The following is a 13,186-nucleotide window of genomic DNA, read 5'->3' as shown; positions in this document are numbered from 1 at the left end:
TGAAAATTCAGTATAAGTTAATCCTCATCATTATGGCTAACAGTACAATTATTCTGAAATATTTGAGCCCAGCAATATATTCCATGGGTCTACAGTTCTTCTCCAAACATCAGTGGGTGTTTTGATAGTGCAGAAAGGCCAAAGTTAATGACTGTGGGAGGAACGCAGAAATTAAGGTGTAAACCAAAATCAAATCAAATGACTATTAGCAGATGAGCCCATAACTGTTTTGCACCAGGAGAGATGAAAAGAAACATGAATGTCAAGCAATAAAGCAAATAATTTCCTCATATAAATTAACATTTCAATAATGTTTAACACATAAAAATATGTAACAAGGCAGTTAAAATTTTACTGTCTTTACTTCTAATGTACATGACACACATTAAGCAAATTTCATTATGAATATAGCCTTAATCACTGCATTTTCAAGTCTGTGCTAAAGGTATTACTGTGAAGAGTTTTCCATTATTCTAAACTAAACTCAACTTGTTTTCTTCTCAATCCCCAAAAGTTACTAACAGTGTTATTACATTTTTTTACCACTTGGAACAATAACAAAAAATATTTTCAAGCACTGAAAGAAACTCAGCAATATTTACTTGTTTACTATGATTAATGTGTAATATTGCCCATTACAATTTCTTATTGATTTTCATTACTTTCTTTCAATGTTTAACTTTAGAGAAAATCCACTTCATACATTTGTTGCCCAGAGAGACAGGGGAATCTCCTTTTCTGGAGACACTGAAACTGGACATGGCCCTGGGTGACCAGCTGTATCAGTGGATCTGCTCTGAGCCAGATTTAGGGATTTCCAGAAGACCCTTCTAGGCAATCTGATTCTGTGACTAACTGCAGAGTTTCTAACCTCTTAGATTCTCTGAGAAACTATTACCATTATCAAGTCACCAAATGTCTGCAATCAGTTTTGGATCATGAAAAATGCAAAATGATGCCATTAATTCTTTTTGACCATAAGATAAAGTAAGTCACGTAACTTCTCTGCTGGGTATGAGAACAGAGACATGGGCAGTTAGAGCATCTCAGCCAACAAAGAGTAACTTGATAAACTACTGTCACTTGATCATGACTCTCTCCCCACCTAGACTGTTGAAAACAAGGACAACAGCACAGAAGAAACCCCAGTTATGAATAGGCAAATAAGGCAAAAGAAAATGTCTTACATAGTATTTTAAAAAGGACATTAGGTTAGGGTTTCAAACAGTTATGGTCAGAACACCAACAAAAGTACAATAGTAACTTTTTTCCATTACTATCTGTTTAACAGAAGAGCAAAAGTGAACGTTAAGATCAGTTAATAGGAAACATAGCTTCTAACTGTTACCACACCTTTAGGTAAGTGAGCTCTGCAAGCAGCATTCTGGATGGATACCAGCTGGAGAAGGCTCCATTTGAGCTTGGATAGAATCGTGTTTCAGTGATGAGGGACTAGGCAAGATCTATCACCATGCAGGTGGTCAAGGCAGTATCATAATCTAAAGGGCATAGATGGAGTCTGAATGCAAAGAGACAAACAGGTGTGAGTTAGAGAATAATCTCTAAGTAGGATGGTGACCACCAACCAAGGCAGGAAATAACTGGGAAAATCAGGTAAGGAGGTGAGACTAGCCGTGCCAATGTAGGGAAGTTTTATAACATTACTAAATGTGTTCCTTTTTAATAAAATGAGGTGAATAGTTTCTGCTCCTGTTCAGAATTCTTTCTTTCATTTATGTACTCCCTAATGAATATACACACACACATTTCCTTCTTTTGAAGATGACTGGATGAGAAAAAAGCACCAATTTAAATTTGTCTTTGTGATGTCTTGCCAGAAAACATAAAAACAGTTCTGGTACTCTGCTCTATAAACATAGTCATATATGGCACCCATTGTTAATATTCAAGATTTGGGAGGTCTGGCTAAGGAGTTTATACTAACTGAAAGTATATTCCTTTCAACTAAAACCTAACAGTGATAGTTTCCAACTCCCCACTTCTCCACATCATTAAATATGATCATAGTTAATCAAGCTTCTGTCTGACCTGTCCTAAATTGTACTTGTGTTATTATGCACTTGGATTCCCTGGATCTCTGATGCTGGTATTGGCAAATAAGCATTCAGAAAGGTGCTGTCATTCAGAGTATAACTGCAAGCTTTTCTTTCAGTGGATTTATTCCTGGCGAAAAAACCCAACTAACTTTCATTTGATTACATGGATTGGAGTGGAGTGTCACTTTTATACATGTGATAATTCTGTGAAAGCCATGTTGGATCCACAAAGAATTTCTGAGATTTTCCTCTTTGACACAAAAAAGGAAGTTAAACTCTTGGATTCTGCCACCAACCAAACTCACTGTTAAACCCTTTTCACTGAACATCCCGTGTAATACAAAGCAGTCATCAGACAATAAAGCTTATGTTTCTGCAGGAGGAGTACATCTAGCTGGACAACCCCTCCATCCATCCTCCTTACACAGCTAATGTTTCCCATTTCATGAACTGTTATACATTTCACTTCACTAATTTTTTAATGACATTTGTAAGTGTGATAACATATCTTTAAGCATTGTTACCACAATTTCCACCAAGGTGCAAGCATGAACACTTATGTGATCATTTATATGTCACAACAATATGATTACATGCCCTTCTGTCAGAGAAACTGGTCGTCTCATCTATTATAACTGAACATGTTTTTCAGAATACCCTCAGAAATATTCCCCGTGCTTTTAAGAGCCGTGATGCCCATTATCTCATTATGAAATAAGTAGAATAATCAATGTGCCTCGAATCATTTACGACTGTGGGATATTTGCCGGCAACCAGAGCAACCAAATATAGCTGCAAGCCAGCCTACAATGGTTTGTAGCACAAACTTTTCACAGGACAACATATACCTTTTAATACCTTTATTACACTTGTCTTGTGTTCTGTTCCCTGAGAACTGAGCAGACTGCTGATGTCCTCTGTGGTCTTCTGAAGAACTTCAAGTACTTTGTGGGGCTCTAAAGAAGCTCAGTGCCTCTCACATTCATCTCATGCTTTATTCCCAGTTAAGTGAGGACTGTCATGAAAGCAGTTTATGTACATGTGAATAGTGAAAAGCTGTACAGAAGTCAAAACAAAGTGTACTGTTCTCAGTTCTAGAATAATCTAGCCAAAAAAAAAAGAAAAAAGAAAGAAGAGGAGAAAGTTATTTAAAGTATATATGCAGAAGAAGTAAAAGAAAAACAGTATGATGTGTTAAAGAAAGCAGTGAAGAGACACAGTAGTTACCAAGAAAAGCATGAGATATGTATGCAGGGAAACATGTCCCCAAGACATACAATTCTGAAGACTGAATACTCTGCCATTTATCAGACATGAAGGCAAGGAGCCCACTAGGAGAGGACAACTCAGAGCCAGCTAGACTACTGAAAGCATTTAGCAACCAAGGGAAAAGGGTTTCTTTTCAAACATCTAAGATCACCAGAGTATCATGTTATTTTATCTGAAGAGAACAAACTGTGAGTTATAAGAAAACTCTCCTTGCCATAATAGCCTGCAAAAAGGAAAAAATTAAATTGCTAATTACTACTTAAATTACTAATTTTGGGTAAGGCTTTTATCCTGGCATGTGCCTATATAGAATTTATTTTTGATAAAGGTGTCTTCCAAAATGGTATTAAGAGGAAATGGAGCCATTACTTGCCCTGAATGTGTTGTTCCAGTGGCTAATTATCTTGCTATTAAAGATTTGAGCTTAATTTTGAATCGGAATTTCTCTGACTTCAACTTCTAGACATTACATTCTCTTCTGTAAGATTCGAGAGCCCTTCAAAATCCCGGTGAAAGTATGCTGTAGTCTAGGTATCTCTTGACCTTCTTTTACACTAATCGAACAGAGTATCCTTCACTATGAGACATTTTCTCAGTTCTTCAGAATAATTTCTTTGACTCTTTCCTGCATTCTCTCTCATTTTTTAGTGCCTTTTTAAAATACACTGGCCTGAACTGTATCAAGCCTGCCTTCTGAATGCTGTGCCTTCTTCTTTGTTTACCATTACATCCATCTATCTTTATAACATGTCCATTCTTTGCCAGCAGTCCTGTGGGTTATTGAATAACCACAAGCCTGGCACAGGCTCTGTTGGAAGCTAGTGTTTTAAGAGGTTGTAGGAAAACAAGTATTTTAATGAAAATTGGCACTTCTGTTATAATGATACATGATAAGACAAGTGCCTTTACAAAATTCTATTTCATCCGTGGAGGAATAAAATATATCTTCCCATTGTAATAATATCATGTCTGTGTGACAAGACTCATTTTCTATTAAATTGATATATATTGGCAACTATTTTTTATGCTCTGTTTTCTTTCTTTCCTTTGGAAATGGACAAAGACTAATTTAGAATAAACCCAAAACATTCTCTAAATGACTCCTAATGACTAAAAATTTAGTTATGATCCTAATTGTTTTCACTTTACCTAGCAATTCAGAAAAAAATGAGTAAAGACTTCCAACACTTAATTCACCAATGTATGGGGGGAAAAAAAGAAAGTTTTAAAAAAAAAGGTTAAATGGGCTGTGCAGTGCCCAGGGTATACCAGTTCAAAGATTCTGAAAGGTCAGTAGTAACTGCACAGTTTTGTGCGTGGGCAGAGTTTGGTTCTTTACCTGAGTGTCTAAATGACATTCATGTAACACTGAAGATTAAATCAATGTGAAGCTGAAGTCTCCTGAAATAAAATTCTAACAAAAGCCATTTCTAAAATGCATAGAGCCTGCTGTCATATATTGGCATTTTTCACACTTCCTTTGTATAGCAAACCATTACTATCTGCAGGAGTTGTTACTAAAACATGAACTTGCTTAATTTTATTTAAGTTACCATGAGACTATGTATGAGGGAAAATAAAATCCAAAGGAAAAATAACTTCAAGTAATGAAGACTGTGATTCGATTAGGGGGCTTCTTCAGGCTGGTTTTGGTTAGATGGATTAAAGTTTAGGAGTTGAAACAAAGGGATTAAAATAGAGGATGCCTAGAAAGGAAGAAGAGAAGCATGTGACTGTTGGATTTCGTGAAGGGAGGTCTGCTAGATGGTAGGGCCCCAGGAGCATAGTATGTCAATGTGTTATTTCAGGATATTTTTTTTTCTGTTTGAATAGGTCTGTTTTGTTTCTGTGGATAGCTCCACATTTACTTGCTGGGTAACTCAGGATGCATCCTAAAGCCTAATGCTCCTACTGTTCAGGAAGTCACTGGAGAGGGTTATGTTTTTCATATCTCTGCTTTATGAAGAGACTTTCTATCCACAGCACAGCTCATGGTCCTGGAAGCAGACTTGCCACTCAGGACATGGCTAGGGCATGGCCCCGGAGGAGTAGTTCCCATGTATTGCCAGTCGCAGATATGTGAAGGAAAGAAGTGCCTGTGCCTGGGCTTATCCAAACCTCGTGGATCCAGCAGGTCACAGACTGCCTGAAGAGTGAGTAACTTCTAAACTACACCCAAGACAGAAAACAGCACTAGACTTCACACTTAATGCCTCAGGATATGCCAATATTATGCAAAGTCACATTGTGTTACCTGACCTAGGTCAGAGTATCTTTGTACATCACCATGGCAGTCACAGCGTCAGACAGGGATCCTAGCTCATATTCAAAGCTAGCACAGTCCAACCTCAGCTTCCTGTTCCAGCACTAGGCTTTTCTGTGCTAGCTTGAGGGTCAGCAATCATCATCTGTATCAGAGATACAGAAATAAGTAGCAAGGCAGTGGTACAAGAGCTCTTTAGCTATGACTTGTCACTAATTTTTGCCTCTGTTAATCTTCACAATGCCTAAACAGTGATTTTCCTCTAAATTAAAACTATTCTGTTGTGCTACAGGGTGAAATCCATGTCAATGCCATTTGCCCTCATGACAACAGCACCATCTCACTAAAAGTGATAAACTGGCAATACAGGATACAAACATTAGCTTGCTTATAATGTGTTTTAATTGGAATGGAAATCATTCACAAATTAACTAAGTGAATAAACACAGCTCTCCAAAGTCCTAAATTAAAATATTCAATTGAAACGCTTGTCTTCCCCATTTGTGAAACAAATGTTAAAACATTTGAAGAAAAGCTTTTGCATTTTTATTGCCAGTGTTCTAAATGGAAGAGTGACAGAAGATAAAACACACCAAATATATTCAGTCCAGATCAGAGGAAAGTATTTATTACATTGTCATATAAGGAATCAGTGGATAAAACTGGGAGACAGTGATCAGCAGCAAGGTGATATTCATGTTAATCCTTGTTATAAAGCAGAAGGGGACCAGAAATATGAATGAATAATCTTGAATCATCCAACAAAGTTACACAAGGCTTAGTACAATGACTGAGGTTGACCGGAATGAAGGATGGCACCATGCGTGATTACTGAGTACATTTCTCAAGAAAGGAGAAGGAAATCTTCCCTCCAGATTCCAATCATCCCCTAGGACCAGATTTTCCAAAGTGCTTTAGGTATATAGTCATGTAAATAAGGAAAAATAATATTTTCCTAAAATTTCCCAGGCTTTTCTATAGACCAACTCATCCCACTGTTTTGACTTGCCCTGGAGGACAAGCTTCTATCCACTGACCTTGGGAGACTACCTGCTGCACACAAACATATGCATCTGTTGTCTAAAGCTGGTTTGTGTGGCTCCTCTGACCCAGTGGCTTATATGCAAGTTCAGTTTCTAACTCACTACAGGTCCCACTAGCCTGCCTGCACTACTCAATATGTAACAGCTTTGTAAATCTGGCCATGTGTCCCTAACAGGGACAGCAGGCATCCCCCTGCCCAGGCTGCCCCAGCTCTCAGATGCTACCTGCTCTAGACCTGATACTGGACACCACTCCTTTAAATCTTTTATACCATATTTTCATTTTCATATGGTTATAGACCACAGATTCACAAAATGGTAGAGTATCCAAGGTGGAGCCACTCTGGTGGTGGTCTGGTCCAGCCCCGCAGTGTCTGTTAGAATAGGTCATTCAGGACCTACCTGAAAGGAGGTTGTATCTGAGGGGGGTTGGCCTCCTCTCCCATGTAACTAGTGACAGGATAAAAGGACATAGTCTTAAGTTGCACCAGTGGAAGTTTAGGTTGGACACTAGGAGGAATTTCTTTACAGAAGGGGTGAATAGACATCGGAATGGACTGCCCAGGGAGGTGGTAGAGTCACTGTCCCTGGATGCATTTAAGGAAAGACTGGGCACAGCACTTGGTTCCATGGTATAGTTGGCATGGTGGTGTTCCATCATAGCTTGGACTCTGTGATTTCAGAAGTCTTTTTCAACCTAATTGATTCTGGCATTCTGTGATTCATTTTCACATGGTTATAGACCACAGAATCACAGAATGGTTGAGGTTCTAAGGTGCCTATGGGGGTGGTCTGGTCCAGCCCTGCATCTCAAAGCACGATCAGCTAGAATAGGTCATTCAAGGCCATGTCACAGAATCATAGAACCAAAGAATAGTTTGTGTTGGAAAGGACTTTCAAGATCATGTAGTTCCAAATCCCCTGCTATGGGCATGGATGCCCCTCACTAGATCAGGTCACTCAGGACCCCATCCACCCTGGCCTGGAACACTCCCAGGGAGGGTGACGTCATCAGCTTTTGAGGATCCCCAGGGGCGGAGACACCACAAACTCTCTGGGCAAACCCGTGCCAGCAGCAATTGACCCCCCTCACAGCATACGGACGGTTTCGATTTTAACAATTTTCAGGAGGCTCTTGCTGCAAAGGAAAAGCCAGCTGCCCGCCGTAAGGCCGGTTGGAGGGGAGCGATCGCCTCAGGGGTGGGCGCGGCGGTACCTCGGGGGGTGCGGCGAGGAGCGAGGAGGGGGTGTCCGCCCTCTTCCCACCCCCCCGCCTCCTCCGCGAGCACCTGCGCAGGCGGCGCCGAGCGCACGAGGCGCTGCCCCCGCCCGCTTCACACACGACACACAGCACACCCACCACACACACACACACAGCGCACACGGCCCTGCGCGCGCGCGCGGGGTGCGCGCACCTGCGCTGACGGCCACGGCCGCCCCCGCGCGGCGCCGTCCGCTGGCGCCTGCGAGAGGGACCGCGTCGACCCCTCTGTGGCCTCCTCCTTTCCTGTCCATCGCTCCGACGCCGCCGGGGGATAAGCCCAGCGGAACGCGCCGCCCGGGGGTCGTGGAGTGTGTGGTGGTGTGTCGTGTGGTGTCCCGCGTCGAGTTTGTAAGTTCTCAGAGAGGATAAAGCCCCCCTTCTCCCTCGCCCTCCCCACCCCCCCAGCCCGGGCGGGGTTTCCTCACTGGGGGTCGGTGAAGGATATTCTCCCCTCTCTACCCCCCTTCATCGTGTCCGCTCCCTCCGCCACCAAAAATAATAATCCCGCTTTGGAATCGTGGCCGCTGGATAATGGGGTTTACGCCGCCCCGCAGGCGGCCCCCACCCAAAATTGCGGCGCTTAACGGGGGCTTCAGCTGTTTTATGGTCTGCCTCCCGTGCCGTGCCTTCGTGCCTGTTCAGCTGAAGGAAACTGCCCTACGGGTCACTCAGCCTCCGCGCCTCGGTCTGTCCCTTGGTGGATAATCTCGGGCAGTTTTAAATATCCCCCCTCCCGCTTTGTTTTTGTTTTTGTTTTCTGTTGTCACATTTATGTAACAAGTGCCTGCCTGCACATTAGGTCGGTGTTGCTGACTCGGGCAATGCATGTTCCGGGTGGGATGATGTGTCCAGTGATGTGCCTGAACATTAAAAATAATGTCTTTCTGTTGAAGAAGACAGGGGTTAAAATGAATGAAGATCTGAAGGTTAATTTGAGCTGGCTGCCTCAGGATCATGTAGAAGCCAGCTCTACAGAGAATGCCTCAGCTGCAGGCTCCTCCCTGGTTCCTGTCGTAGACCCTGAGCCAGAGCTTTTGGTAAACCCCTGGGACATTGTCTTATGTACTTCAGGGACCCTTATCTCCTGCGAAAATGCCATTGTGGTTCTGATCATTTTCCATAATCCCGGTCTTCGCGCCCCCATGTTCCTCCTGATAGGCAGCCTGGCACTGGCAGATCTCTTAGCGGGCATTGGATTGATCATCAATTTTGTTTTTGCCTACCTTCTGCAATCAGAAGCTACAAAACTGGTTACGATTGGACTGATCGTTGCCTCTTTCTCAGCATCTGTTGGCAGCTTGCTGGCTATTACTGTTGATCGTTACCTCTCCCTGTATTACGCTCTGACTTACAATTCAGAGAGGACTGTCACTTTTACCTATGTCATGCTTATATTGCTCTGGGGAGCATCTATCTGTGTTGGACTGCTGCCTGTAATGGGCTGGAACTGCCTCAGAGATGAATCCACCTGCAGTGTTATCAGACCACTCACTAAAAATAATGCAGCTGTCCTTTCGATCTCTTTCTTGCTTATGTTTGCCCTCATGCTGCAGCTCTACATTCAGATCTGTAAAATTGTGATGCGCCATGCCCATCAGATTGCCTTGCAACACCATTTCCTGGCCACTTCCCACTATGTGACCACCCGAAAAGGAGTGTCTACTTTGGCCATTATTTTGGGGACTTTTGCTGCTTGCTGGATGCCTTTTACACTTTATTCTTTAATAGCAGATTACACCTATCCTTCTATATACACCTATGCCACCCTCCTGCCAGCTACCTACAATTCCATTATCAATCCTGTCATATATGCTTTTAGAAACCAGGAGATACAGAAAGCGCTTTGGCTCATCTGTTGTGGCTGCATTCCTTCTAACCTGTCTCAGAGAGCAAGATCACCCAGTGATGTCTGATTGGCAGCCAGGAGGACGCTCCTTAGTATGTTACTTTCCAGACATTCTGTCTTTGGTTTAGATGCATTCATTAAATGGTATCTGATGGGTTCAGATAAAAACCACAGGATGGACTGACCTTTTTGTAAACAGAAAACCCCAGTGACCGAAATCAATTGCGTGGTTTAAGGGAGATTTCCAAAATCAAATTAATCAGTGTTCTTACAGATTTATAATGTTGCTCAGGGTCTTTTTGTCATATTACCCAGACTTTGCCATGTTTGCCATGATTTTACCTTCACCTTTCTAATTAAAATTGGATTAAAACAGCATACCTCCTTTGAAATTGTTTATGTGATTGAATTTAGTTATACTGCATGTTATAATCTGTTGTCAGGATGTTTTTTTCCTCTTTAATTTTTTTTAAACAGAAAGAAAAACCAACCAAGTCCTGTTACTGCATATGTATATCATCAGAATGCGCTTCAAAATAATGGCCAATTGTACTGAGTTATTGGTGTTTAATCTCAGTGCAACAAATTTGCTTTAAATGAGGAAGTACTTGTACAGCTTTTTATTTTACATCTCAGCATGAATTAGGTTGATAATTGTTTTTAAGGGTTACCTGTTTTCTCATGAGTTCTGGCTGGATGTTAAACCAAAAGATATGCATTGCTTTCCTTTTCAAAAGTCAACCGTATGTTTTCCCTTAGATATGGGACATCAGAGATCACTATGCTATTAATTTTAAAACTGATTGGTGGGGGGGAGAATCTCTGAAACTGATGAAGCAACGTGGCCTCTTTCGGCTATGCGTTTGTAATAGATCAAACACTAAGTTTCTCAGACAAGTTTGTCTTTTCAGAAGAGTTAAAAAAATCTTTAATAAAATAACCAACAAATTGCTCGCAGCACGTATTTAGCACTACGTGAAATGGTTTTCCTAAGTTTGTTTTCAAGTCAAAACTATTACCGCTTGTTTTCATTGTTCTCCTATGTAATTTTAAATACTGACGTTTATAAATTCTCAGAGCATATCTGGTTCATAATTGTATGCAACCAGAACTGCAAGAGGAGACGAAAACAGCGTTTTCTTATTTTCTGGCAGTTTTATCCACTACAGAACGTGATTCTTTGCATTGTACCCATGTCAGTTCACTCCATTGTAAGATGATAGTTCTGATCTAAAAAGCAGAGCTTCCTTTCATGAATGGTTAAATTTCAAACTGCTTCTAACCTTTCACTGGAGCCACATTAGAATGCACTAGAAATAAAGCATTGTTTTCTAATTTGAAGACTTGATTGTCAGGGAGAAAATATTCCTGGCATATGTCTTTGTGAAATTTACGGTATGCCCTCATGTCAGTTCATGGAGTTTAGAGTACCACTTCCATTAGTGTTGATGGGAGCTAAATGTGTTCATGCCCTGGCATCAGTAGGAGGTTATTTTCCTTTGAATGTCTAAGTCAGCATACTGTATTGTTGCTTCAGTACCTTCTATTAAAAAAACCCAAAACAAACTCAAATGTAAAAATAGCAATATTTACAGTTCAATGAAAAAATATACCTGTATAGTAGAGATAGTAGAGACAACTGCATTGCTGGTCTGGATTTTTCCAAATGGAATCAGTCCTTTTCATGTGGACATTCGGATGACTGTAGCTTTTTGTGGCAAAGTTTCTGTGACGTTAAGAATCATATGCTATACACAAAGCTGAATCTCAAATGTGAGTGAGTTGTCTGTAAACGAGGCTCTGTAGACATTTTTATGAGCAATAACTAATTTTAGTTGCAATGCTGGGTTTAAATTCCATCGTTTACTTGGTTCAACCTTCATGATATTTGGCTCTTACTTTGTAATCTGATTCATTTATTAATTGCATGGCATGATCTAGTAGAGCTGTGAATTTGAAGCTCCCCTGGCTTCCCTGTGATTTACAGGTGCTCAGCAGAGTTAAGACTATGACTTCTGCTCAGTGTAGGATATTGGTGTTCTTTATCTACTTCTGAATGCTAATGAAACTTCAGTCGTTGCATTTTTGTGTAAGAAATACTCACTTTGTAGAAATCTGTGCTACGTATGTGTGCAGTTTTGCAAGTATGCAAAGTATTGGGAATTAATGGCAGTAAAAGTCATGAGATGAATAATGTAGGGAGGCTCAATAATGTAGAATGGCACTTCAAGTTAGTCACGCAAAGTTTACTCCCTTCTTTTTTTCCTGCATTTGTTCTTCTTTGTCAAAATGCAAAACATATGATGGTTATAAAAGCTAAAACTGCGACCAAAATTCAGTCCAGAGGGCAACTGTTGTTTTGCTTATGCAGATCTGTTCTCATCCTCTTGGATAACTTCACAGGCATTAGCGTTTTTCTCTACACAACACCTGTGTGATGGGGAAGCCAGAAAAAAACAGCACAGAGGGAGGTAATCTCATCCTCTCATGCTGGTTCACCTAGTGTCCTTGTCATCTTCCTTGCTCCACAGGCTGCTCGAATCCACAGAGGCTCTCCAGAGCGCTGGGGGAGCTGACCTTTTCCTTGTGCCAGAGCAGAGAGATTTGTAATTGGAAGCTTCTCTCCTGAGGAACACTGCAAGTCAAAGAGGAAAGAAGGATTAATTATAGCAGTCCCACAAAGCTAGCTCGTAGGGATGGGATTTGCCCTTGTTTTGAGGAGTAGTGCATGGTTGCCTTTCACCACATACAAATGAGAAACATGATTCTGCCTCCCAAGCCTCTGCTGTGACCTCCAGTGAGGATGTTGTCTCTTCCAGAAATATGTTCTTAAATTAAGACTGTGCAGCACAGGCCAGAAAATCCTACTGGAAGTCAACGACATAGGTTTGCCCGCAGCTGTCAGGCCAAACTCTAACATGGTTTGCAGTACTTGACAGGTGCTATATAACACACCTGTGAACGAACTCTTTAGAGTAGGGCCAGAGCTGTGTGTATGAAGGTGCCGACCTCACTTGCACAGAAGGATTGCTTGACAGCTAGCCACTTTCCAGACCCTGAGGAATTAAGCAATTCTCTGCTCAGAATTACAGGATAGGCCCCAGTTCGGTATGGTGAGGTGCCGGTATCCATCCAAGATCCCTCTGAAACCGGCAGAAATCCCACCAGCTTGCAGGATTCTGATGTTTTGTTGTCCCATCAAACAACACCCATGTGTAAGACCAGGGAGGTTAGATTCACCATTCTGTGTACAGTGAAGTAGCTTTCACATCTCCATTGTAATGACAGAAGACTTCTATTTCTTAATATGTAATTTACTTCAAAGAATTGAAGTTCACGTTTATTTATTAAAACACTTGACCTGAAGTTAGTAACAGGTTATATCTTGATGGGAAAAATTTACTTGTGGTCGGTTTTTCATATGTTCATCCTCAAAGCTTGGGA

The 13,186-nt window shown here is 41.3% G+C and overlaps 1 protein-coding gene across 1 annotated transcript; it reads left to right on the top strand.

Moving 5' to 3' along the window:
* Positions 1 to 8,724: 8,724 nt before the first annotated feature.
* Positions 8,725 to 12,791, top strand: GPR12 (G protein-coupled receptor 12). The gene has a single exon (XM_018071018.1). The coding sequence runs from the start codon at positions 8,736 to 8,738 to the stop codon at positions 9,807 to 9,809; it is 1,074 nt and encodes a 357-aa protein (XP_017926507.1). The 5' UTR covers positions 8,725 to 8,735; the 3' UTR covers positions 9,810 to 12,791.
* Positions 12,792 to 13,186: the final 395 nt, after the last annotated feature.

Source organism: Manacus vitellinus, unplaced genomic scaffold (genome assembly GCF_001715985.3).
Source record: "Manacus vitellinus isolate BGI_N305 unplaced genomic scaffold, ASM171598v3 scaffold_2_pilon, whole genome shotgun sequence".
Taxonomy (NCBI): domain Eukaryota; kingdom Metazoa; phylum Chordata; class Aves; order Passeriformes; family Pipridae; genus Manacus; species Manacus vitellinus.
Note: the sequence above shows the minus strand (reverse complement) of the source record. Positions and strands in the feature narration are given on the sequence as shown.

Bases quoted from the DNA above. Each gene is read 5' to 3' on its own strand.
- GPR12 (XM_018071018.1), top strand. From the start codon at position 8,736: ATGATGTGTCCAGTGATGTGCCTGAACATTAAAAATAATGTCTTTCTG.